Here is a 27,297-nt window from a genome sequence, read left to right as displayed (position 1 = left end):
TTTTATCACTTCAGAAAAAACTTGTCTTCGTCACTTCATGCTTTTTTTTTGTCTGTTTACTTACACATTTATGACTTAAAACTCAGGGACGTGGATGGTCAATGGTTTAGTTTCCATAATAACCGGCCAACTTCTTCATCTAGTAGCACACACCTGGTTCTGTCACACAGATAAAAATGATTAAAGGTCACTGGATGCAGCCACTAAAGTAAGGAAGAGTGTTCTTTTTATGAAACAGTCGGGTTATGGCTAGCTCGCACAAACTTCCAACAAGATCAAACCAAAGAAAATTCTGAAGGTTGACCTCCACTAAAAAGACATTTGTCTTCAATCTAGTCTTTCCAATCTCCTTTGAAAAGCTTGATTACACAGACTATATTATAAGCACAATACAATATAAATGTGTAGTTAAATGACATTTTTATAATGTAAGTGATAAAAGCAATATGATAATATACAGTGGTGAAAAACAAAAGTTTCCAGACACCCCACATATTTCTGAAACATTATATTAAGAATCACTCTTAGGTCTTCAAGTGCACTATCTTTGAGTCCAGTTGCAGCAAAAATACTTTAAAAAATTCTAAAAAAAAAAAAAAAAAAAAGCCATTACTAAAATTAAAATTGAGTCCATAACATACATCAAACATTTTTAGAATTGAGTCATTTTTTGTACCAGTGATCCAAGTGTAGATGCGATCCTTCAGCAGTTGGATACACTCTGCAGAAATACAGACGGAAGACAAACCAAGATCTGTGTCCAAAGATTTCTTCAGCTAGAAATGACCACATCCTGATCTACATTGAGGGAAACTGCTGAGTGACATCACAGGAGCTTCAACAACAGTGGTCAAACCAAACTGGTCTGGCTAATTTTAGATCATAGCTTAAGGTCCTACAAGGCCGTCAAGAAATCCCTGACCGATAAGAGATAGAGGTTAGCTCAGGGTCACTGGGCCCAAGCACACAACTGGACAACCAGGAACTGGAAGATGATTTTGTGATCAAGTTAGTCCAGTCTCCAGCTTTATCTTCCTCCTGCTAATGTGAGGGTACACAGAAGACCAGGCCAAGCTTCATCTCCAGCCTGTGGAGTACCTACTGTCAGCATGGTGGAGGCTGTATCATGGTTTAGGGGTGCATGAGTGCTGTTGGTCATCTCACTGTCTGTGGTGGCACATTGATTTCTGGCAAATATTTTGCCACTCTCCAAACTCACATGCTCTGTTTTGTCCAGGTCAAAACTGGATGTTTCAACAAAGTAACGGCCTTTGCCACACATTCAGGGCCAAGAGCACTTGGCTGCAGGAGCACAGGCCGGCTCGATCCCCATTGAAAATCTGTGGTGGTTCATCAGAAGGTCTATTTCCAAGCATAAACTTAACTATTTACAAGAGCTGAAAGCAGTAAATCAAGGGAAACGGAACAAGATGACCCCTAAACAGTGTTGGAGGCTGGTGGTGAACCTCTGTCTAATGCAGCCACACCTTTTGAAACACAAAAAAGATTTGTCCAAAAATGGTTCATTAAAGGATTTGAGTTTGTGGGAAATTTTAAGGGTGTCTGAAACTTTTTAACACCGTATAATATATTGAAAGGTAACAATATATGTGTAATATAATTGAATGCTACACTCCGTTGGTAGGTAGGTGGCGATAAAGCGCCGTTGTGATGCCTGTCCTCCGTAGGAAGAAGCTGAACTGTAGGGGAGGAGTTAATAGTATCACCATGACAACCCCAATGACGTTTAGTAAGGTCCCGCCCACACCGCCCTCCCTCCGCAGATAACATCCCTGCTCCTTCAGGTCCGAAGACATTATCTTGAACGACGTAGATCAGTCTATTGGTTAAATACAGAAACAGTCGTGTCAGTCAGTTTGTAAAGAGCAGAAATTTTATATATATCGTAGAAATAGTAATTCTTCTGTCGAAGAAGAGAAACAAAGACATTTACAGGCTGAACGTTTGCTCGGCGGAGGGATACAGTCGACCTAAGTAGTTAGTCATCAGAAGAGGAAACAGCCGTCTCATTCCGCACTATTTCCATTTTATTACTGTAGATTAACAGACAGTGCTCGGATTATTTTCTCTCAGCTCAGTGTCTTTATTTAGATGGCAAGCTTCCCAGACTCTGTACACGAAAATGATATAGGTGAGTGAACACATTTATATATTTTTTAAAATATTTTTTATTTATCTGTGAGGAGGGGGAAGGATTTCGATCGAGTGTGACGCTAATGTTAGCTTAACCGTTTGTTGGCCGTCAAAGTTAACCCATGATTAAATACTTTTTTTTCCTCATATTTGATTTAGAACAACTGAAAAGATAACACAGAAACCAGCGGTTCTGTTCTTTGTTTCAATCAGTATAATGTGGTATTATGTAGTTAACAGCATGTCAGCTAAAGTGTCGGTACAGAGGCTAATACTGTCTTTCTATTGATAATTTTATCCGTCTTATTTAAGTCATTTGCATTATGTAACTGTGTTTAACTTAGGTTGTTCGAAACATAACCCAAACCTTCAGGTCTAACGTTACAGCCTGAGCTATGTGCAAGTCTGAAACAGTCCGCCTCCGGGAGGTAACCTCGGGTTAAACATGGCCTGGTTAAATATAACTCACTGCGGTTGGTGTATTTCTTTGCAGCGTGGTTACTGAGTTTATTTGTTGTGATTTTACTCTAAATGTTTTACACCAGAGGTTATAAATTGATTTCCTCCTCGCTGGGCTGCAGACTCGTCCCTCCCCCACAACTGCAGACGGTGATTCATGTCGTTGCTTCATTCAGGATACGTGCGTTACGTGCAGAACGTCATACTACGTGATGTCTGCTGTCTGCTGCGTATAAATAATAAGGCTCAGTTCATATATGGTGTTTAAATAAAATATAGGAGCCTGCATGAGACAACAGCACAGTGTAGATTAGTGCAAATTATGCTGAAATTACCAGAGAACATGTAGCAGATGGGTAAATAGTCGTATAATCCCGTAAAAATGAAAAACTGAATACTTCCCGTGGCGATGAACTCATCTTAAAAAAATGTTTTTTTTTTCAGTTGTTTCCTCCAGCCCATGAATGTAATGTCATGTAAACGCCAGCGGTGGCTTTTAAGAGCTGTTCTACTTTTGCTATTGGCTAACAAAACACTTCATAACATAAAAACATTCCAAACAACAAGAGAAAGTGACCAAGCTGGTTGCCAATAATAAAGGTGTGGCCCTTCCTTCTGTGACATTCAGAACTTTGGACAAACAGAGATGTCTGCAGCGCCTGAAGAGTTCTGGGAGGAAGTTCAGCAAAAGAAATAAATAAATAAATGAACAAAAACTTGGTTTGTAACAAACGGTGCTAAAATATATACAAGCTAGCCTCTGATTCCTTGCAGTTAAAGTCATTAAATGAATCCATGAGCCAGCATCGGCGGGGAACTATTTGGATAAGCAAATATCTTTTCCTGAAATGCTTGTTCTTAATGTACATGAGGTGGACTTCTGTAGCCATGTTTACATTAAAACAGAGCATAAATCCATGTCAGAAGAAAGGATAATAGTCCTGTAGTTGATGGAGATGAAAAGTCTTGTTGTAAAGCATGTTGGGTGTTTGTCCTGAGACAGATATGAGGAAATTTGCATCCTCTGTTTGAAAATTTTCAGCTTCTTAATGAATCCCTAACACATGGGTAACTGACTGGTTTTGGTTCTTCTAAAAAGAAAATTGAACACCCTGAAGCATGCATGTATTCCCTTTGCCTTTTGTCTTTGTGAGAGTAAACAGATTATTCATGAAGTATGAATACAAAGACATTTGACCATATTTTCCCTCATTTTCTAATATTTTATTGATAGAAAGAGTGAGAACTATCATAAGCCCAGCCTTGTTTCCTTGACAGCTGTTCCTTAGCTCTGTTCTGACTTGCATGTACAGTTAAGATCTTGACATTGATAGTGTTAGCCAACCTCTGTGAGAAATGCATTGATCCACTGATTCATATCTGACCTAGAGACAAATGTGAACCCTGACGAGACTGGATGTTCCTGAATGAATACTGTATGTTCAAGTCTTAGTTTAGGTTTGCCACCTTTATGATTTACTGTATTCTATTCTAACGGATTTGTTTGCAGTCATCTAGATATTCATGTTAAACCAGGTTAGATACCTTTCCTCTCATTGTTTGAGACAGGGATGAGAGAGGGTTAGAGCAGAGAGAGTGAATAAATGAAGGAATTTCTCTTTGCATTAATTCAGAGACAGTTTAATCCAGGGGTAGGCAACCTAGGGCACGGGTGCCAGAGCCGGCACGCAGGGCTATTAATGGTGGCACGCAGAGAATAATTACAATGAGACAGAGGACAAAATAAAATACATTATAAAACTACTGTGTTGTATTCTATTTAGCACTTAACATGAAATTGAGCACACTATAGATGTTCTGATGCAAAAAATTAACAAATAACTTTAAATATTAAATCAAATCACTGATGTTTCAAGTGTGCAAATGTGTCTTGTAAATGCGTCAACGAAAATCTCTTCAGAGGTCAGGCTGCTAGCTCGTAATTGCATTTATTTAGTGGCAAAACAGTGTTAGCAAAGTATGCTAAACAAAGCAACACATTTAAAACTTTCTGTACTCATAAAAACCAGGCAACGGGAGAAAATTACAGCATTTCTCACTGCGTAGCTGAGCATGGAAAACCATTCAAGGAGACTTTCTTACCGACTGTCAATGATTTTATAAAAGAAGTAAGTCTTGGCACTTTGGGCATGAGTGTATATAAAAGCGGCACGAGTCACGAAAAAGGTTGCTTACCCCTGGTTTAATCAGTAATAGTTTGTTTGTGATACTTTGGAGGTCTTTTAGCTTGTTGTTCATTAAAGCTTCACACCCACTGTTTGAGCAGCCAATCAGGAGCCTGCGTCAGTGCCAGGCCTCCTCCTGAGTGTGAGTGCGTCAGCGTAGAGGCCTCTTTACAATGATTGGGATCTGCGTGTGTGTTTTTGTGTTAATGATTGATCTTATCGAACCATGCGTCTGATGTAACTGTGTTTCTGTGTTTCGTAGGTAAGGCTAAGTTCATCGGTGAACTCCTGGTGCCTGTTGCTCCCTTTGACCAGAAGTCTGGGCGCGAGGCTTGGACCGTCGCCTTCGCACCGAATGGTTCCTACTTCGCTTGGTCTCAGGGGCATCGCATAGTGAGGCTCATTCCTTGGACACAATGCCTGAAGAACTTGTAAGTGTCAAATCAAAATAAATGCATCACAACTTAACATTTAATACTTGTTATATTTTCTGAAACACAGCAGCAACACTGAAAATGGTTACCTTCCCATGAGGTGATCAGCAGCATGTTTCAAATCCCTGGTAACATCTGATCCCCAGACCTCATGGCTGTGATTTTATTTTATTATCTCTAGTTTCATGAACCAAGAAAGCAAAAGACAGTTCCAATCTTTTCCCATATCTTCATCATTTTTTGGATCCAGCAGCACCAAAAGATAACAGGTTTTTCATATTTCATAAACTTTAGTTAATCAGGACTAATTTAGATTTTCCAAATTTGATTTTTATGACCAGGTGCAAGCTGCAGCTTTCTTTATTTTGTTATTCTTGTTCGCAGCTAAACTTTGTTTCTACTTTCTGGTTTTTATCAGAAAGTGTAACATGCAACACAGGGTCAGATAGATAAGAAAATCACCCTTCCCAACAAAAGAACAAAAAACAACTTCCAACTGCTAAAAAACAAGCCAGTCACAGTGATTTACATACACACATTCAGAATTTCTCTTTTTCAGACAAACATAAACTTTAAGGAAGCTCTGAGTCTGTTCTGCTTCCATATCCATGCAGGCACATGATGAATAACCCTGTTTTAGGGGGATTTTAACATCCAACTCAATCCTTTATGACTAGGAAACCACCCTGCATTTCAAAACTCCTGTGAAGTAACAACAAAAAATAAAAGAGTAAATTAAAATAAAACTTTCACATTTATCTAATACAATTTTTGACTGCAAGGCAAACACAGTGTGACACCACTGCAGGGAAAAATCATCATGTGCGTTTCATTTAGCCGCCTGCCCTTCAGCCTGTTTGAGAGTTTCTCTGAGCATAAAGTCCTGCTGAACTCCAGAAACAACACTCCACTCCTCTGTTTGATCAGATAAAGCTCGAAGGGTGTGTCCAAAAAACTGACGCTCGTTTTTATGGATTAATTAAATCCTGAAGCTGAAGCAGTAAAAGTTTGGAGACTGATCCAACATCAACAAAGAGCTGTTCATCTCTTCATTTATGCAACAACCAACTCATAAAACGTGTCCTCAAACTTTCCTTTAACGTCAGAAACATTTCTGGATGGGTCACATATTTTATTTGTTCAGAGTTTATTCTCTGTGTTAGAATAACTCTCATCCACCTCTGCTCCATTTATGAACATGAGTTTGATTAGAAGACACTCAGTTTAAGAGTTTTAGCTTTGTGGAGGTTAATCTGATGGCTCAAAGCCTTAAGAGACCCAGTTTCTTTCCCCTGACCCCTTCTCCCCTTTTGTTCCTCCCCGCTGACTTGAAAAACAAGTTAATAATAATAAAAAAAAATTGGAAGACCATTTTTTAAGCAATAAGAGATGACCAGCAGGATGCTTAATATGGTCCTAAAGGTCCAGAATCTCCTCTGCTCTCAGGCCTGCTCAGATTGCTCGGGGGTATATCCTGTTTGACAGTTTTATAGACTGCACTTCACAGTGTCAAAGTCAAGACCGCCCCTTCAGAGTTCAGTGATAAATGACTGGAGTTATGTAAACCAGGAATTTCCCCTGAAGTTAGGAATCTGAACTTCAAACGTCTTTACGTAACAGGCTGACCTGCTTTCTACTCAGGAGGGACGTGAACTGAAATACACCCTCATTTAAGTTACCCCAACACCTCTGAAGATGTGCAGGCTTAGTGAGCTCCATGGAGTGTGGAAAAGTTTATAAGAGGCAGAAAACACTGGTGGAGAAAATGAGCATTGCCTGTTCTTGTCATAGAATTAAAAATAAATGAAACTCATCTGTTTTTTGTCCAGTGTCAAAGAAAGAAGCTGCAGAGCAAACCTAACGCTGCTCTGCAGAAATCTACTGAGGAAACATTTGAAAAGTCAGTTATGTAGCTCCTATAGGTCTGTTCTTATATAAGCAGTGTTGACATTAGGGGCGACTGTGTTTGTACTTCAGGTGTTGAGGGAACCTGAGGAAAAGTAAACTGATCACAGAGGCTCTCCTCAGAGCGCAGGACACGTGGCCCGTATTATCAGCTCCTTTCTGCTCAACAGGATCTTTTTCCCTTCTCAGGGCGGCCTTGTGACTCTAAGAGCCAAACTTTCTGAACAACAAGAGCTTTTTGTTTCCTACAACAGGCCGGCTGCTCAACTGCTGTTTTCCAGCAGAACAGACTCACTCCTCATTTTGCAGCTGACTGATTCCTCTGAGCAAACACAGCCAGGCTTTATACTGAACATGGCTGGATCTGCTTCACTGTTGCTGACATCTTTAACTTAAGATAAAACGATAAACCCAGTGTTAATCCTGCAGATACAGACCCACTCTGTGCTTTTATTCAGTTATTACTGTAGGGAGGTCTAACAACAGCAGAGCCCGTCTCTCTGCTCCCAACACAGCTGCAGCACGTCATCAGAGTAAACATGCAAACATGCCCACCTCTCAGTAGAAAAACACTCAGTCCTCACCTGATGACCTCCCTCTCTTTATGCAGTTCTCTCGGCCATGCTGGGGAGGGCACCGATGCATCCAGCCCCCGACATCCATCCCGTCGGAACAGCGACAGCGGACAGGTTGTCCCAGCCGGCGAGCCCCGGGAACACACCATCGACTGCGGTGACATCGTGTGGGGGCTGGCGTTTGGCTCTTCTGTGCCTGAGAAGCAGAGTCGCTGCGTGAACATCGAGTGGCACCGCTTCAAGTTCGGCCAGGACCAGCTGCTGCTCGCCACAGGTCTCAACAACGGGCGCATCAAGATCTGGGATGTCTACACTGGTAAGGATGACAGAGTTACTTAGACGCTCTGTTCATTTATTGATGACGACTGTTTTTTAATAATCTGACGGCTCTTTGCAGGAAAACTGTTGCTGAACCTGATGGACCACACTGACGTGGTCAGAGACCTGACATTTGCCCCTGACGGCAGTCTGATGCTGGTCTCTGCATCCAGAGACAAAACCCTGAGAGTATGGGACCTCAAAGACGATGGTATGACCTCACTCTCTATCTGTGTCTTTGTTTTTCTCTCACTGGCTCACTTTGAGGTGAGGGCAGAGTCTTGTGACCTCTTTGTTTTGTCGTCTGATGTTGTTGACAGGAAACATAAGCCCAGCTCTTGGAACTGTTAGACCAGTTTGAAGGTTTAGGAGAAAACTGAGGGTTTTTATATTTGGTGTAAATACATATGCTATAAGGGTCCCTGATCAGTTCACCTCAGACTGCAGTATGTCTTTAAAACAAACATTCTCTGGAGCACAGAGGCCTCTGCACAGAGAGGAGGAGGAGGAGGAAGAGGAAGAGGCCTCATATGGTATTAGCTGAATGACCTACATTCTTCTGACACATAGCTAATGAGCCTTCTCAAATCAGAAACGCATGTGCCCTTATGGGATTGCTACTGTTGAATAATCTCAACAAAGGCTCAGATTAGCCATGATCTACTGCTCTCCTGATCCACTCAATGTGTTGGGTCAAACTCTTATTATTCCTTTTTCTCTTTCTGCTGAAAACAGACCTTGAAATAAGCACAGTGTCTTTATGTTAAGCTTTCTCTCAAACATGGATCCTTTATCAGAGCTGTTCTCGTTGTGGATCAGGATAAGACAGACTGTTATCTTGTTGTTGAGTGTCAACCTGCTCCTGCTCATTATCTTTTATAAGTTAGATAGTTTAAAAAAAAATGTTTTAGTTCCCCTTCTCTCTTTATGGAGGCTGTTAAAGAACAGTGGACAGTCAGCAGAAGAGCATGAAGAGCTCATTTCTGAACAAGCATCCTGTGATGAGGCGTGGTGTGAGGCTGAATGAAGCACATTCCTGAGTCACTGCTCAGCGTCCTCTCAGGGACCCAGATTCCTGCCTGATCTCTGCCCTGCCTCTGTCTCCTCTCTCCTCTCTCCTCTCAGATATCATGACTCACTCTGATGGATTAGTGGTTTTGAAGTTTTGCTCTGACTGTAGTTAAGTCTTCTGTCTGGTGTGTTTTTATGTCTTGTAGGAAACATGGTGAAGGTCCTGCGGGGGCATCAGAACTGGGTGTACTGCAGCGCCTTCTCCCCCGACTCCTCCATCCTCTGCTCAGTTGGTGCCGGCAAAGCTGTACGTATACCAGTTCCTGTTTACTTCCTTGTGGGTGTACCTGCTTGTTGTGAAAAGTTATGCTCAATCAACCAACAAATGAAAACACTCCTCATCTGCCCGCCCCTCATTGCACCTTAGATCAGACTAATGAGCCTGGTGTTATGATAAAGTCAGCTACCTGCTTTTAGACTCTTGTTTTGTTTGCTACACACAGAAAGGCTTTGGGTGTTCTGAAGTTTGCATGCAGAGCAGAAACTGTTAACTCATGTCATGATATGAATCTGACACCTTTAGAAATCATATTTATGTCAAGGGGGAAGATAAAACTAAAGCTTCATGTTCTTAAGATATCTTTAAGATGAAATAAAGTGATGTTAACCTTTGATGTAATCTGAGATCAGATAAAGAAACATGACGCTGTCATATGTGTGCAGACCAGCTGTACTCCCCCTCATTGTGAGCTGTAGCTGAATGTGAACATGGTGCTACAGGTAGACATGGTGGTAGACTGTTAGGCTGTGTGTGTCCCTACAAAGTGTGTCTTGCTCTCCCTGTCACAGGTGGTGGCAGAGCTCAGTGTGTGATTGGTTTTGAACGGAGCGCCGCGCTGACATTTTGAGCAGCCGGTGTAAACCGGGGACGCACAGTGCGCAATGCCCAAAGGCCTGGCCAGGGGCCGCCTGGCACCTGACCCTCCAGGTCAATCTGTACGTAGGTGCTGCTCGTGTCTGTCTACCTCTGCTGTTGCAGTTCCTCTATTTATTTAATTTCAGTTAAAAACTGGTTGTTAAAAACTCCCTCTTTCTCCCCTTCACCCCCTCACCTCTCTCCTGAACCCATCTCTACTCCCATCTTTGGTAGCTCCGCCCTCTTTCTGCAAACACTAGCTTCTCTCTGTTACCAGGACCTGTCCCTCCCTTTAGCATTTAGTCTGATTGATTCAGCCACAACTTAAAGCTAACAAACCAACCTTCCCTCACTGTTAGACAGCTCTTCCACTTCTTCAATCTGTCTCTAACTCACTTCTGCCATGGAGTTACTGTTAGGTTTCACACACAGAGAAACTCTTTACAGCTGTTTCCCTGACTCTAGTGAGAAACACAGTCATGAATTTGGCCATGTGTTAACTTTTCCTCCAAATGCTCCGTGCCCTTTAGAAAGAGCTTTTAGAAAGTTCATGCTGTTGGCAGCACCAGTGGAACAACAATAAATTATTTTTTACAGAGGCTGTGAGGACTTAGTAAGTGATCTGGAAAAATTCTCCCTTCTTCATATATATGTGAGCCACACATTAAAATGAGATAGTCAGTGCCAAAGTAGGTTATTTCTAAATGCTATTTATGACCAAGAAAGAAAGGACTGTGAGCAACACTAGTTACTAGTTTACGATTGCTTGTTGTCACAGCAGACAGTAAATAGTATGTAAAAGAAGATTTGATCGTAATTCATTTGCTTAAAAAAATGCAAGCCTTAGTAAGAGTCTCATCTTCATAACAGTGGGTGCAAGTGCTCATGGGAAACAGAGTTTTTATTCCAGAAAATGCTAGTTTCTCTGTAGAGTACTCACAGCCCCTTAATCTCTCCCACATCACCCTACTGGCGTGAAATCAGAGTTTAGCAATCCATCAGAGAAAGCTGTTTCTGTTTTTTAACTTGTGAAACCCTGAAAAGAGGAAATAAAGAGAGCAGAGAGGAAGAAACAGAGCCACCAGGCAGCATGTGACTCTTATGAATTTATGAAATCATTGACTACATTTGTCCACAAATAGAGTCAGCAGAAAGTTAAAGTTTCAGCATGTGAAGTGTTAACCAGTGTCATGATTCAGAGCTTATATAAGAGCTTAGCTGTGAGAAGGTAAATTCAGCCTGAGGGAAAATAGACCGAACTATGTGTGACTGTTAGAGATGCCACAGATGATTGTGTGTGTACAGTGTGTACGTGTGTGTATATTATGATGTGTATTTTGCCAGAGGTGTCAGTCCTTTGGCCATAAAATATTCTTCTCTCTTGCAGTATCTGTCTCTCTTCGTAGGCTTCTGCCGGGGGGGCGAGCCTATTGTAAACACTGAACTAAAACTCCTAAAGAGGAAACCAGTGGAGTAACATTATGTTACCTTAAGTTACTACTTGTTTTATTTTCTCCTTTTTTATGTTAAATAGTATTTACTTTGATTTTAATGATATATCAGTTTATTTTTTATATTTAAACTGTCCTGATTATAATTCTGATAATAAGATGTTGAAGTTAAATCTAAATGTGCCTGTAGGCCAACTGATGCATCTTGTTGTAGCCTTGCTGCTTGTGTGGCATGAGCTCTTTTCTTTGTTTGGCCCTGTTAAAGGTTACAAAGCTTTACATAACTCTGTGTAATTCACCTTTAATTCATGTTAATTTAAACAGTGCATTCAGTAATAAGTCATCTGCTCTGTGAGGAATCAATGCTTGGGCTATAACAGTCCCCTTCTTACCGTTGCAGGTGTTCCTATGGAACATGGATAAGTTCACGTTGATCAGGAAGCTGGAGGGTCACCACAACGATGTGGTGTCATGTGAGTTCTCACCAGACGGGGCGCTGTTGGCCACCGCCTCTTACGACACCCGCGTCATCGTGTGGGACCACCACAAAGGCTCCATCCTGCTGGAACTGGGGTAAGACACGTGGATTCATGTTCTCCTGAGCACAAGTCCAACCAGACCATGGATACTTAGATATAAGTTAGAAAGAAATTTGGTGCTGGGGATTATATCGAGTAGGGATGGGTACCGAAAGAGTTACATTCATAGGTACCAACTGAACTCTGTCAAAACTATCCGGTACCAATTTTCGTAAAATCGTAAAGTACCATTTTTAGGTACCTAAACACATGCTTGAGACTGTGACATGAACACGGCATTGCAAGGTTAAAAAGTGAAGAATAAATATGTTAAACTGAAAACATTTAATAGATTGATATTTGTTAACCACATAAACACAAAAGAGTACCCAAAATTGGTACCGATTGCTAGGTACCGGGCATTGGTACCGTATCGTTTCTAATGTAAAAGGTACCCATCCCTAATATTGAGCGAGGCTCCCAGAAGACCTCCCAGGGTCTTTAACAGAGCTTTCTTTCACATATGACCAGCTTCACTTTGCTCCGGTAACTAGTTACAGCTAGTTTTGCGCAGAATTTCCAAAGTTTCCTCCCTGACTGGGTGTGTTTTGTAATGTTTCTTTCTACTGCCAAAGTAAAGCACTAAAAAGAACCCACAAACTGCTCCTTCTCTAATTTCTGTTAGTTTCTTTCTCTGTTTTGTCGTTTTCACACATCCCCTGCTCTCCTGAGTTAACTTTGTCTGAGGGGTGGTCAGAGAGGGTTAGTCACAGGAAATGTTTGACGCTGAAACAGCATAAAAACGAGCGCAGAGGGAGAAGAGTCATGAAGTCATCGGATCACCACAGAAATGTTGATTGCACAATCATTTTTATCAACGTCTCTGCTAGAATTGGCAGATCTTATATAGCGTCCTTACATAACCAGCGTTTGCTCAGTTATATAAGAGCTTTTTTAATTCTCAAAGATAACAATTGTGTTAAAAGTTGAACAAATATGAACTGAAGTGCTCTGTTGTCTTTAAACAGTCAGTGTTTGAGTTGAACCTCTCATTGTTTGCAGTTTTTTAACTCTCACTCTTCTCTCTGCAGACATCTCTTCCCTCCTCCTTCACCAATTTTCGCTGGAGGAGCTAATGACCGCTGGGTTCGCTCTGTGAGCTTCTGTCCCGACGGCCGCCACATCGCAAGCATCACTGATGACAGGTGAGACACGAAGGCTACAGGGAAAGTCATTTTTTTGACCTTCTGAGAGAAACAACCTTTCAGCCGACCCTGGGTGCAACCTCGTAAAGGCTCGGATCATCAGGCTGAGCTCAGATGGTGTTTTTTCAGGTCAGAGTCTTGTGTATCTAGTGGTCACAGCAGGTCAGATCAGCGTGAGCATGTTTCAGCAGCAGATAAACAGCCTCACTGTCTGAAACACTTACCCTAAATGAGCAGCATCAGTCTTCACAAAGCCACGTGTGTGGAGCTGTGTGCCTCCTAATTTCATGCTGGTTCACTTCCCCCTGTGCTGACGCCTGTTCCTGCGCTTAGAAAAGCTCCTCTGTTCACTGCAGCTTGTTTTTCAGATCTCACAGAGAGACAGGAGTCTTAATGGACTGACTGTGTGTTAGTGTGTTTGGATGGATCACATGACCGTCACAGGGTAGCCATTAATCACCCTGACCTCTGGCTGACCATGCGTTGAATTGTTGGTGGAAAAATGTGCAGGAGGAAGCTGTGGAGGAAAAACAAATCAGAGCAGACCTCCTACTGAAAGATATCAGGAAACAGTGCAGGACACACACACACAATCTCTATCTAAACCATGTCCAGTGCAGAATTCAGGAACAGCTTCACAGGAAAGATCTGCTCATGTTTTGAGATGATTAAGTCAGTCTACTTTTAATCAAAGAATAACTGAATAGAAGTCATGAACATTTACTCTGCATCTCTCTGCTCTGAGCCTTTTAGAGCAACATGCACACCCACCATGTGTGTGGGAGTGCAGTCAGCTCGCTGATCCTCAGTCAGACATTTCTCAGTCAGCTCAGTTTGCTTGAGCAGGAAGAAAAGCAGAGCCTTGTCCTCTCTGACAGCAGCTTGTTGTCTCCTCTCAGGTTGGTTCGTTTCTGGAGCATCGAGGAGAGAGCTCCTCAGGCCATCGCCTCGCTGTCCAACGGCCTCTGCTGTGCCTTCTCTGCTGAAGGAAATGTCCTCGCTGCTGGGTAAGACAGACGCACACACACACTCACCCTCCATCTCTTGTCACATCTTATCACTGAGCTGCTGAGGAGTCCTGGTTTATCCTCTCTATCTCTGTCCAGAACTCGCGAAGGCAGCGTGCACTTCTGGGAGAGTCCTCTCAGCGTCTCCAGCCTGCAGCACATGTGCCGAATGGCTCTGCGTCGGGTGATGACCACGCAGCAGGTGGAGGCCCTCGCCATCCCCACGCCGCTCCGAGACTACCTGACCTACAAAGTTATCTAAGCCCAGCTCAGACCCAGACCCAGAACCTGAACTTGCTGCAGCTGCAGGAAACTGGAACACCAATAAATCCCTTAAAAACAGTTTTTCATGAGACTTTGTTGGACAGACGATGAGGACAGGAGCAGAGTTACGCCACAACTCACCTCCTCTCTCAGCTGGATGTGTTTCTTTTTGTACATATTTATTTTTATAAGTGCTTCAGTTAAACTGTGCTGACAGCAGCACCATCACACCTGTAAGGTCAACCTATTGCTGGGGCCTCCTGCCCCGCCTCATATCAGTGTTCAGCCGCCTCGCCTTTCATCGCTATCATCTTCATCTCTTCTGACTTGAAATGGCACTCGCATGAGCAACTGTGCAACGGTGCTCTCTCTTTCTCTTTCTTCCTTTCTTTCTCCCTGACCGTGAGGTGTCTGCAGCTCGGCAAGCTAAAGGGAAAGATTCTGTCGACTACTGAAGCTGTGGATCCAAAACTGAATTCTCAAACACTTCAACAGGAAACATCCTGAGTCATGATCACACAGTATCTGTAGCACCGTGAAACACTCTAAACTCAGACTGCTCATTGACAAGAAACTGAAGGATGCCATGCCAAAGATTTGTTCTGAAACTGAATCATCTGTAGTTTGTTTTCAATTATAAAACCTCTAAGAATACAATTTATTCAAAGTCCTGAGGTATGTTTGTTAAAAAAAACAGCAAATGAAAGGGGACCTCAAAGATCATAATGTTATTTTTTTAGGGAAGATGAAACTTATGTTTTCTTTCAGCTTAAAGCCACTGCATCAGGAAACCAATTTCATCTTCACACCAGGCTCTGATGTGTTTAGATTCACGCGCTGAGTGTGTCACAGCTCTATAAAACACAGAAGAAGGATAATTCAGTCACTTATGGGTTGTTTGAAGAAATTCAGCTCATAATTTTCACATTTTCAGATCCTCAAAAATCCAGTTTTTCCAAACGTTCCAATATCTATTTCAAAAGTTTACCAGAGATCCATCCAAGAAACATTCTCTTCCCTGTATCATATATACAGTCAGGGTTTAACATTTGCAGATAAAATCCATTTAATGTGATATTAAACGCTGGTGTGACCAAATTTCATTCTTGGGTGAAAGCGATAAGAGTCCACAGATCCTTTCATGCTGAGATTCTACTTATGATCCAGAGAAATACCAAACAGAGATGGAGGAGAAGAATGATAGAAACAAAAACATCCCGTTTGAAGGGTGGAGTTTAAAAAGTTCATCCTAAGAAATGTAAACTGCATCAGTGCTGACAGGATTCCTGATATTTGCCCTCAGACTCTGTGAACCAGCCAACCTCAGGGTGAACTAAAGGTTATTCACACGTTCACAACAATCAGAGCGACCCTGGAGATCTGCTTCAACCACAGTCCACCTTAAAACTGTCTCAGAGTGAGAGTGCTTGACTGAGTGTGTGTGTGTGTGTGTGTGCGTGCCTGTTTGTGTGCAGGCCCTGTGGGACAGTTAAAGCCTTGAGACCTAAGTGTTGTCTACGATGTCACATTAAATCTCTTCTGTTGCTGAACTGCTATATCTATCCGAGCGTGTACAGAAACCTGTAAACAGTTTGATGTGTACATAAAAATGTATCATGTTTATAACGTAAAGAGCTTTTTTCACTTTATTTTGTCATTTATATTCAGTTTAATGTATATTTGTCCTTTAAATGTGAAGCGTCATCATGTCTTACTGCTTAAACCCAGAGTGAGGAGTGAGAAATGCTTGAAAATCCCAAAAACCAGAAAACCCCATCAGTCTCTTTCCTCTGTTTCTGATAGTTTGTCATGGCAGAGAGGAGATGTGAAGAAGGGACAGTGAGCGTTCAGTCAGCATTTTGTTGTTGGAGCAGCTGTGTGCTCGCTGCTGAAGCCAAAGTTTTCTCTTTCAGGTTAAATTCACTCTCTGGCTCTCCCTCCGGTGGGTTTCATTCTTTCCTGCTGACTAATAAAGACGAGTTTCTCTGCAGAAGAACTTTAACAGAGGTCTGCATTAGTCGCTGCTGTGATCAGAAACCTTCCCCAGTGAGACACAGAAAGAAGCAGATAATATCTCAAACTGTATGACTGAATGTACAAACTAATCTGGCAGTCCTCTTGTAAACTGTATGAGTGTGTGTTTGTAGTTTAAATAAAGGTTTTTGATGAAACATGATTTTTCTGTCTTTAATTGAGTGCCTGCAGTGAGCTTTGAGAGTTTATGTTCCTCCATTCCATCCATACGCGATAATACTTCAACCTCTTGTTCACATTTTGTTTGGAAAGTCATCAGCCCACGGATGAGTCTGAAAAACATGAAAATTAGCAAAAATCCTAACTAAGCCAACAAACTCAGCAATAAAAGTCTGAATATGACACATTTATTTTAAACGGTGTCAGCAGACCAATGTAAGCAGGTGGTGAACTTCTCGTGTTCAGCCTCTAATAGAGTCTGTCTCTGTGGGATAAATAAAAGTTACCTAAATCATAGCCAGTAATAAATTATGTCACAGCTGTTGACCATCTTCAGTATTTGCTGACCATCAGCGTCACCATCTGGTTTATCTATGGTCCCTCCTGGCTCAGAGAATCAACCATGGCTGTAGCCAAACTGGCAGCTCTGAAGAAAACGTGACTGAACACGTTCCTCTTTGCCTCCTCTCTGACCCTGAAACAGGAGCTGTGTGTGAGACACACCCCCTGCAGCTCAGTACCAACACACACATGAAGGAGGAAACTGTTGGCAGCAGCTCAGATTGTAAGACAACTCTCCAAATAAAGATTCTCTCACACTGACACAGGATGAAAACTGACCCCCAACAGACACACGACAAACGCTGACCCCCAATAGACACACAACAAACACTGACACCCAACAGACAAAATACAAACACTGACCCCCAACAGACATACGATAAATGCTGACACCCAACAGACACACAACAAACACTGACCCCCAACAGACAACATACAAACACTGACCCCCAACGGACATACGACAAACACTGACACCCAACAGACAAATTACAAACACTGACCCCCAACAGACATACGACATATGCTGACACCCAACAGACACACGACAAACACTGACCCCCAACAAACACACGACAAACACTGACCCCAACAGACACACGACAAACGCTGACCCCCAACATACACACAACAAACACTGACCCCCAACAAACATACGATAAACTCTGACTCCCAACAGACACACCACAAACACTGACCCCCAACAGACACACGACAAACACTAACCCCCAACAGACACACCACAAACACTGACCCCCAACAGACACACGACAAACGCTGACCCCCAACAGACACACAACAATGTCTGACCTCCAACAGACACACAACAAACTCTGACCTCCAACAGACAAAATACAAACGCTGACCCCCAACAGACATACGATAAATGCTGATCCCCAACAGACACACGACAAACGCTGACCACAAAAAGACACATAGCAAAACTTGACCCCCAACAGACACACGCAACAAGCACTGACCCCCATCAGACACACAACAAACACTGACCCCCCAACAGACACATGACAAACACTGACCCCCAACAGAAACACAACAAACACTGACCCCCAACGGAAACACAACAAACACTGACCCCCAAAAGACACGCGACAAATGCTGACCTCCCAAAAGACACACGACAAACACTGACCCTAACAGACACACGCAACAAAAACTTACCCCAAAGAGACATATAACAAACACTTACCCCCAACAGACACCGGGCAAACACTAACCCCCAGCAGACACACACAACAAATACTGACCCCCAACAGACACGCAAGAAAAAGAACTGACCCCCAACAGACAAACTTTAAACGCTGACCCCAACAGACAAAAGACAAATGCTAACCACAAATAGACACACAGCAAAACTTGACCCCCAACAGACACACGCAGCAAGCACTGACCCCCAACAGACACTTGACATGCACTAACCCCCAACTGACACGGGATAAAAACTGACCCCTAATAGACACATGACAAACACTGACACCACACAGAAACATGACAAGCACTGACCCCCAACAGACACACGACAAACACTGACCTCAAACAGACACACTACAAACATTGACCCCTAACAGACGTGCAACAAAAACTGACTTGAAAAGACGCACAATAAAAACTGACCCCCAACAGACACACGACAAACACAGACCCAAAATAGACACATGAGAAACACTGACCCACAATAGAAACACGACAAATGTTTGTGTGGCTTACACTGTGCAATCTCAAAAGTTTTGAAAGATATTTTAAAGTTAGATCACAAAAAAAGTAAGGGAGAGATTATTGAATATTTTAAATCAAAGACTAAGTCTGTAAATGAAAGTATGTTGAAGTCTAAGCTTCTCAAATATTAAGGAGTCTTAGGAGGAAAAGTCAAAGCTCTACAGTCATCTGGGTAGGGAAACTTTTGAGAAAAAGTTAAATAAGTCAAACAGTTTAAGAGTTAGAGAAAAAAAAATAAAAAGCACCTTTTTCATGAATGAGCTAAAAAGTTTAAAAGTTGAACTGTAAAAACTGGACAAAATTTAAAGGAGATCAGGGAAAAAAAATACAAAGTGGAATTTTAGTGGAAGAAAAACAATATGTTAAAATTCTGACTCAGCACTTTAACATAATAAACTCAGCGTCTGTTCTCTGCTCTCAAACCAAAGCGACTGCCTAACGTGAGTTTTATTTTATCAGTTACTCATCATAAACGATAAGGTTTATGATATTTTGATGTTGACAGAGGGTTATTTGACCTAAGGGAGAGTGAATCTGGTCCAGAGTCCCTGCAGATAACAGGAGCTGAGTTTGAGGGCTCAGGTGAGACTGATGACAGAATGAACACTGCACAGTGTGAGGGCACGTGCAGGGTTATATCATTTCACATTTTAACAATTAATGTGCAAACAAGAGAGACTGTATGTTTATATACACTCTTTGTGATTATGTATTTAATTTTTGAAATGAAGAAAAAAATTATCAGAGCAAAGTGAGATGTTTTATATAGAAAAGATAAAGAACAATTACTGAATATGTAACACGGTCAAATTTTAACAAGATTATAAAATACTTTTACCTATCCAGATAATAAAGCTATTAAACTGTTATTTTGTTTGTGAACTTTTTACTTCTATTATGTTTATGACCTTAGATTTTAATTTTTATTTGCAAAAGAAATGTAGATTTCAGTGGGTGTTCCTACATGGTTAAACAAAGGTTGAATAAAAAAAAAATATATATAACTTTTTTATTAAGCTACACAGATTAAATTAGAATAGAATGTACTCTTTTAATCCCTCACGTAAAAATAATAACTAGCAATTGTTGAGCAGACAACAATGTAGTTGACATCAGTGCATCAAGGGTATGTGAGTTACAGTCATGGCGTCCTTGTCTTATTTGTCTACTTACATCTGCACATGTCCAGTGCACTTCTACCAACCAGCACAGTGACGGCTGCCAGTGTCGCCAACTTAGCGACAAATCTAAGATCTTTTCTGGAGTTTTGAGTCTGATGTGAAAGCATCTTTAACTTTTAATAAATACATTACCTTGTTGCTTTGTATCCTGGGAAAAAGTTGTTTTGAACGAAGAATAGCAGCTGTAAAAGTAGTGTGTGTGTGTGTGTGTATGTTATGATATGATCGTGCAGACAGAGAGAAAGGCTCAGACTGTGTGTCAGCAGGCGTTCTTCTTGTCTCTGTTATCAGCTGTTTGGGACATGAAGACCTGAGCTCACTCTGCACACAAACACTGAGGGGTTTATCATTGACCCGGGCTGTTCTTAACCTGCAGGTGTGTACATTAAAGAGGTCTCAGGACTCATAGAGGAGCTCACACATCAGGACAGTATGTCCAGCTCCCGTCAGGGAACTTTGATCGACACTCACTATAAACTTTTCCCCAGCATTTGTCTGAATTTAAAAAAAGTGAAAAAGAAAAAATAGTTTTAGCTTCATACAGAGTGAAGAGTGAAGCGTGATTTGCGAATGTTAACAGTTGCTTTTATTTTTGATTCAAAGAAGTAGATGGACTGATTCTGATACCACCCTCATAGTGCAACCAATAAGTCAAAGGAAGTTTAAAAAGTCAAAAAAAAAATTATGGAGATGGGAAATGTGGAATAAGTAACTTTTTTTGAAACTTGATCAGACACTTCTTTGGGCGGATAGAAATAGTTTTGAAAGTTTATAAAATTTAAACAAGACTGAGGGAGGAAAACTAAGTTACTGCAGGAGCATTAAGAGCTTCACGCACAAGTGCTGGAATGTGTGATGTGTCAGTGCACACACACACACACACACACACACACACACACACACACACACACACACACACACACACACACACACACACACACACACACACACACACACACACACACACACACACACACACACACACACACACAGATTCCTCTTCAGTCTCAGAGAGGAATGGAAAGCTCTGGAATCTTCTTTGTCTCCACATCTCTCAACCCTCACATTCCTCAGACCCTCCCTGCCTGCTGGAGCTCAAACTGTAAAAGTCTCACACACACACACACACACACACACACACACACACACACACACACACACACACACACACACACACACACACACACACACACACGCACGCACGCACGGACACACACACACAAACACACAGCTAACAGAAAATGTTTAATGTGTAAATGTAAAACCTCCCAGGTGCTCCAACACGTGACAAACAGCGTGTTCCTAAAGAGACGTATGTCTTGGGCCTGCAGAGAGAGACTTCTTATACAACCCATCCTCCTCCGTCTGTGTGTGTGTGTGTGTGTGTGTGTGTGTGTGTGTGTCAGTTAAATGAAGGTTGTTAATGCAGATATGAACCCAGGGGGACCCTGATGCAGGCTAGGAAAGATTTTATCTCACCTTGAAAAGATTTAACACATATCTTTCTATCAGTGCAGGGAGAAGCATTTGTTTCTGTAAATGGAATCCGAGAAATCTCTTTCTCATTGTATTTAAAGCCATTTGAAGTCACTGTAGTTCATGAAGTTCTTTTTTTAAATCGTGTTATTAAGCATGGTCATCACACTTAGTAAGATCAGGGCCTTTACACTGAAAGCCTATGAGCTGTTTATCTTCAGATTCATCCTGTTGAAGCTTTCTGACTCTGAAATCAGTCTGAAACTTTCTTTAATAAGTCTCAAGTTTATAACATTATGTCATCAGCGTATACAGAGGGGAAAACAAGTATTGAACGCGTCAACTTTTTTCTCATTGCATTTATATCCAAGGCTGCAGTTCAAACTAAATTTCTACCAGACATTGGTATTAACTCCAATAACCTTCACATGAAAAAAAAATCACAACATTCAGGTCCTTAAATAATGATTCTGTGGAATTAAGTACGATAACACAGGAAAAAAGTATTGAACACACATTGGGTGGTATGGTGCATTTCCTTGCCAAAATATACACAAAGGCTGTATATTTTGGCAAGGAAATCCACCATACCACCTGAAATCTGTCAGTAATTATCACTTGAACTTTCAATTAGTGCAAACCAACATCAGCTGGGCTAGAGCAAATTGATGGTCCTATAAAATTGATGGCCTCTATGGACACTCAGCCCACAAGACTCCATTCCTCAAGAAAAGGCATGTTGAAGCTCATTTAAAGTTTGCTAAACAGCATCTTGACAAGCCTGTAGAATACTGGGAGAATGTTGTCTGGTCAGATGAGACCAAAATTGAACTTTTCGGCTGTCATACTACAAACCATGTTTGGAGGAGAAATGGCACTGCACATCACCCAAAAAACACTATACCAACAGTGAAGTTTGGAGGTGGAGGCATCATGGCATGGGGTTGTTTCTTATCTCATGGTGTTGGCAAACTTCATATAATTGACGGAGCAATGAATGGAGCCATGTATGGGGAAATTCTTGATATGAATCTGCTGCCATCCACCAGGATGATGAAGATGAGACGTGGCTGGACCTTCCAGCAGGACAACGATCCAAAGCACATGGCAAAGTTGACTCTCAAATGGTTTCAAAAAGAGAAAATCAATCTGTTAGAATGGCCTTGTCAATCACCTGACTTAAATCCAGTTGAACATTTGAACAAAAGAAAGGGTTCACCAGAGGGCACAAAAGAATATTCAAGATTTAAAGACAATCTGTGCAGAGGAATGGGCCAAAATCTCACCTGAGCAGTGTGGGCAATTAGTTAAAACATACAAGAAGCTTCTGGTAGCTTTCATTGCAAACAAAGGCTTCTCCACTAAATATTAGATGAGTCTCAGTTAGCGTGGTCAATACTTTTTTCCTTTGTTATCGCACTTAATTCCACATAATCATTATTTATGGACCTGAACGTTGTAATTTCTTTTCATGAATGGATTATCTGAGTTAATACCAATGTATGGGAGAAATTTTTTTTTAAATGCATCTTTAGATACAAATGTGATGAGAAAAAAGTTGACACGTTCAATACTTATTTTCCCCACTGTATGCTGACCTGAGCTCTGTGCGGGTCCTGTCAGGTGAGACTTCCACAGACAGACAGACAGACTGTGAGAACCCACTGACCCCAGCCTAACAGAAGTTTACTGGGTTCACACCAATAAGAACAGATCAGACCAATAATGTGTCCGTGGTGTCGTCTTACTGGTGGTTTCAGATTTCCAGGTCAGGTTTGTTTTCCTCCTGATCTGAACCTGAACCTGTCACAGAGCCTGCGACAGAAACAGAGACAGAAAGATCTCATTGATGCTCAGGAGGGAGTCACCTCGCTCTCATTCTGCAGGAAAAAACAAGCACAGAAGGATGATGGGAGAAGACTGGTGTATTGATTTTTCTGTCTGTGTGTTTATTTCAGGCTCAGGAAGATCACCTTTCAAAGTAAAGGTCAGATTCAATGTAGAAATTTACCGCACTCCAAGGAAGGCGTTACGTAGAAGACAAGGCATGCTCGGTCAGACAGAATGGTTTTATTTTAGCTGTGTTTTTAAGGTCATATTCATCAGAGGAGTGTTATAAAATGAATGATTCACAAAGTATGATTGAGCACAGTAGGACAGACATTAAAAACACATCATTAAAAAGTGGGTTAGCCTCCAACGTGTGACCTCTCTCTGAGTTGTGCGATGAATCAGGTTTAAATATTCACCTCTGGCTCTTGCACACCGTTTATTCTGGTAATAACAAGAAAACTTAAAGTCTCTCACAGACCTTCTGTGGTAATCAGAAATATTAAAACACAGAAAATAATAAATTATTCTAACTAAACTCAAAACCGAAAACACTAGCAAACTTGCACAAGAAACCAAGAGGATGGAACCTGAGACACAAGGGAGACATGTGAGGCGACAGCAGAAAATGAACACAGAGGCTGTTTTCCAAACCACTGACATACATGTGAATCTATGCAGAAGGCAGTGCATCCTGCCTACTGCTTTTGCATGTAGCATGTAGTCTGACTGTTCTGTTGGGTCTGTTTTGTAGGATACTACTCTGGTTTTCAGTTTCGGAAAATGGAGCTGCAGGTGATGGATTTTATTTTGCCTTTATTATAAATGTAAACACAAACTTTGGGAAGATCTTGGCATTTTAGTTATTTTGTTTATCATATCAAAGGAGAATCATCACATTTGATTTATGTTGTTTACTGAAAATTAATCTGGAACTGATTTTGATTTTTAAAGCTTATAAAAAAAAAACCCTCTTCCATAACCACTTAAAAAAAAAGTAAATTATTGGTTTATATGGGCTTTAATAAATTTGTAGAAGTAAACACCTCTTTTATAACCGGAAGTAACAAGATTTACCGGTGTCTCTTTCTCATCATTTCACTTCTATCTCACGGCCATCTTACATTAGTGTTGTTGTATTGTAGTTATAATACTGACTCATTCCAATTATTCACCAAAACCTGCCACACCCATAGACAAAGAGCGCTAGCGCCGTGCATTGTGGGAAACAGTATGCCAGGTAGACTGGTTTGCATACTAAGAAATTTTCCTGGATCAGTTGGACATCCAGGGATTCTTGGCATACTGCAGATCACACAAGTTTTGGCATACTGCCTACTCCATACTGGATTTCGGCCAAAATAGTGGCCACTGCTAGAGTAGAAGGCAGTTTGGAAAACAGCCAGGGACTATATAGAAATGGGAGCAATCAAACCCAGGTGTGAAATGAGACACAGGTGAAACACGTGAGGAGTGGTCAAACTGGAGGGAAACACCAGGCCAGGGGGGGGGGGGGGGAAACTAAACCAACACAGGGAAACTAAAGACAGAGACTAGAAAAATCCAAAACACAGAAACACTAAGACCATAACAAAAGAAACCAAACATGACAAGAACAAAACTAGAACCACAAGGAACAAGAACTGACAACAAAAACAGGAAACACAGAACACACAACAATAGTTACTAAGATTAACACAACAAACACAAAGAATAACTCAAAACATACAAGAAAATCCAAAACCCAGAAGAACACAAGCACAATTGAAAAACCAAACCATGACAGTTTGAAGGCCAGGAGTGAACAGGTTTGAGATTTTACAGCCGAACATGAATGAGGAGAGGATCAGCGCTAGGGTGGGAAGCGTGGGAACTCCTCGATCTCATTGTCTGGTGTCCTGCAATGTGACGGACTGAACACGGGCCCAGTGTGAGTTGTCGTATGAAGTAAACATGCAACAGAGTGGAGCTGGACCAAAGACACATGTGGTGAACAGTATTTGGTCCCTCAGCCTGTTGACACTGTGGCAACAATAATATAACAACACAGCTACGCTCTCCTCTGGTCTGCACTGTGAGCCAATGAGCTTCTCTTTGTAGCAGCTGAGGAGGTCAGCCTAATCTGAGACACACACACACACACACACACACACACACACGGAGGGTGGTGTTACAGCTGTTTATGTTGAGGTGTGCTGCATCTCCAACTTTGATGTCAACAGTTAAACCAGAAGTCCCGCCCCTTTTCTGCTCTGATTGGTTGGTGGAGTTATATTTGCTTAACTCACAGTAAGTGAACACAATTTGAACTGTTCCTCTTTTGTAGTTATTTATCTATTAAATGTGTTATGACCCCAGCAGTGTGTATTCTGTCAGTGTGTGTATTTCTACTGTGAAGTTGCAGATTTAATCGAGGCTCTGTGAAAGCTGACCTACTTTAGGAAGTGGCCTGTAGTTCAGAGATCTTTAACACTTTAGAGTGTCTTTTGTGAATACTTCAGTTCAAAGTTGAGTCTTGATCTACTCTAGAAATATAAACATCTCTCATGGCAGTTTAGTTCCTCTTTTCCCTCTCTTCTTGTGTGTCTACTTCCTGTTTTCACCATAAACTCAAACTGTTTTATGAACATGAATCACGTGTTCATTTTAGGATCTCTTTCTGTGTTGATGTGAGTATTTATGGTTGTGTTTCCTGCTGTCAGACAGTTTATGGGTCATGTGTTGTTTGTGCTGTCAGTAAACACAAATGGGGTAAATTTCCACTCAAGAGCCATTAAAGTAATATAACCTAAGCCAGCAATGAATTAAAGCTGTTTGGTTTTTCTTTCTGGAATCTTCCTCAACCTTTTACTGCAGCACGCTTATAAAGTCCTGAGATCAAAACGGAAGCTCAGGTGACCTGAAGCACGTGCAGATTTCGCCCTGCTGCACCTTAGTTTACCCAGAAGGTATCCAACAACCGTCCAAATTACAAAGTGGCACATTTTCAAATCTTCAGTTTTGTGTGTGTGTGTGTGTGTGTGTGTGTGTGTGTGTGTGTGTGTGTGTGTGTGTGTGTGTGTGTGTGTGTGTGTGTGTGTGTGTGTGTGTGTGTGTGTGTGTGTGGTTTGAGGGTGGAGCCTCAAACATGTGGCAACTCTTTTCATAACCAAACTGCCATTAGAGATGATTTTATTTCCAGATTAGATCGTAACTCAGCCTAAAAAAACCGGCCTGACAGATGCATGTGCAGGACACAGTCAGTGAGTTTGTATGAGCTTTTACCACATCAGTCTGTGAAGATCTGTGAGGAATATTTATGGTGTTAATGTTTTGAATGTTTTGAATGTTTTTATATAACACGTTCCCAGAGAAATCTCCTTCGGTCAGCCGAGCAGCAAATGATTGATGAGAGAGATGTTATTGTGAAAAGAGTTGCCACATGTGAGGCTCCACCCTCAAACCACACACACACACACACACACACACACACACACACACACACACACACACACACACACACACACACACACACACACACACACACACACACACACACACACACACACACACACACACACACAGTTTTATTGCCTCTGTTTGCCAGTGGTTCACTCCAGGACACTCCTATGTAGGTCAGCTTTTTGGCAGGACTGAGATCCTTAAAAACAGCGCGAATCATCATATGGCTGAGCTCCCATGGTGCAATGGGGTGTGTGGTTTTGGTTCATGCATGCACGGATTTTGATCCCTCTTTGAATCACGGGACCTGGCGAGTCTGCAGAAGTTTGAAGGGAGGAACTAAAGTTTTTGGATCCTTTTCTGAGTGTGTGCAGCGTGGCACGTATCAAAGTCCTCCAGTTTATCAGCTCTCTTCTGATATAAACTCGTTCTGCGTGCACACAGACGCCTCATCTGGATTATATTGTGATATCTAAAAGAAGTGATCATGAATTGAACAGACTAATGAAGAAGTGAAGCCCTGTGCTGAGCTCCAGCCTGCAGGCGGCCCTGCCCTCCTCTTTCTCCTCCATAACTCAGCGGTGACTCACATCCTCTGCTCTTTATCTCTCTGAGGCTCCTCAGTCACATGATGGTGACACACAGATAGTTTTCATTTTCTGTAGATTGTTCCACGTTCAGGGTTTGCCTTCAATAG

At 41.7% G+C, this 27,297-nt stretch overlaps 1 protein-coding gene across 1 annotated transcript; it reads left to right on the top strand.

Moving 5' to 3' along the window:
• Positions 1-1,765: 1,765 nt before the first annotated feature.
• wsb1 (WD repeat and SOCS box containing 1) lies at positions 1,766-15,109 on the top strand. The gene is made up of 9 exons (XM_074679417.1): positions 1,766-2,152; positions 5,062-5,230; positions 7,749-8,029; positions 8,111-8,242; positions 9,249-9,349; positions 11,810-11,982; positions 13,019-13,132; positions 14,032-14,139; positions 14,239-15,109. The coding sequence occupies exons 1-9, from the start codon at positions 2,113-2,115 to the stop codon at positions 14,399-14,401; spliced, it is 1,281 nt and encodes a 426-aa protein (XP_074535518.1). The 5' UTR covers positions 1,766-2,112; the 3' UTR covers positions 14,402-15,109.
• Positions 15,110-27,297: the final 12,188 nt, after the last annotated feature.

This window comes from Halichoeres trimaculatus, unplaced genomic scaffold (genome assembly GCF_033239565.1).
Source record: "Halichoeres trimaculatus isolate MK-OKI-2021-1 unplaced genomic scaffold, fHalTri1.1 fHalTri1_scaffold_9, whole genome shotgun sequence".
Taxonomy (NCBI): domain Eukaryota; kingdom Metazoa; phylum Chordata; class Actinopteri; order Labriformes; family Labridae; genus Halichoeres; species Halichoeres trimaculatus.
The sequence above is the reverse complement of the archived record's forward strand: the minus strand, read 5'-3'. Positions and strand labels throughout refer to the sequence as shown.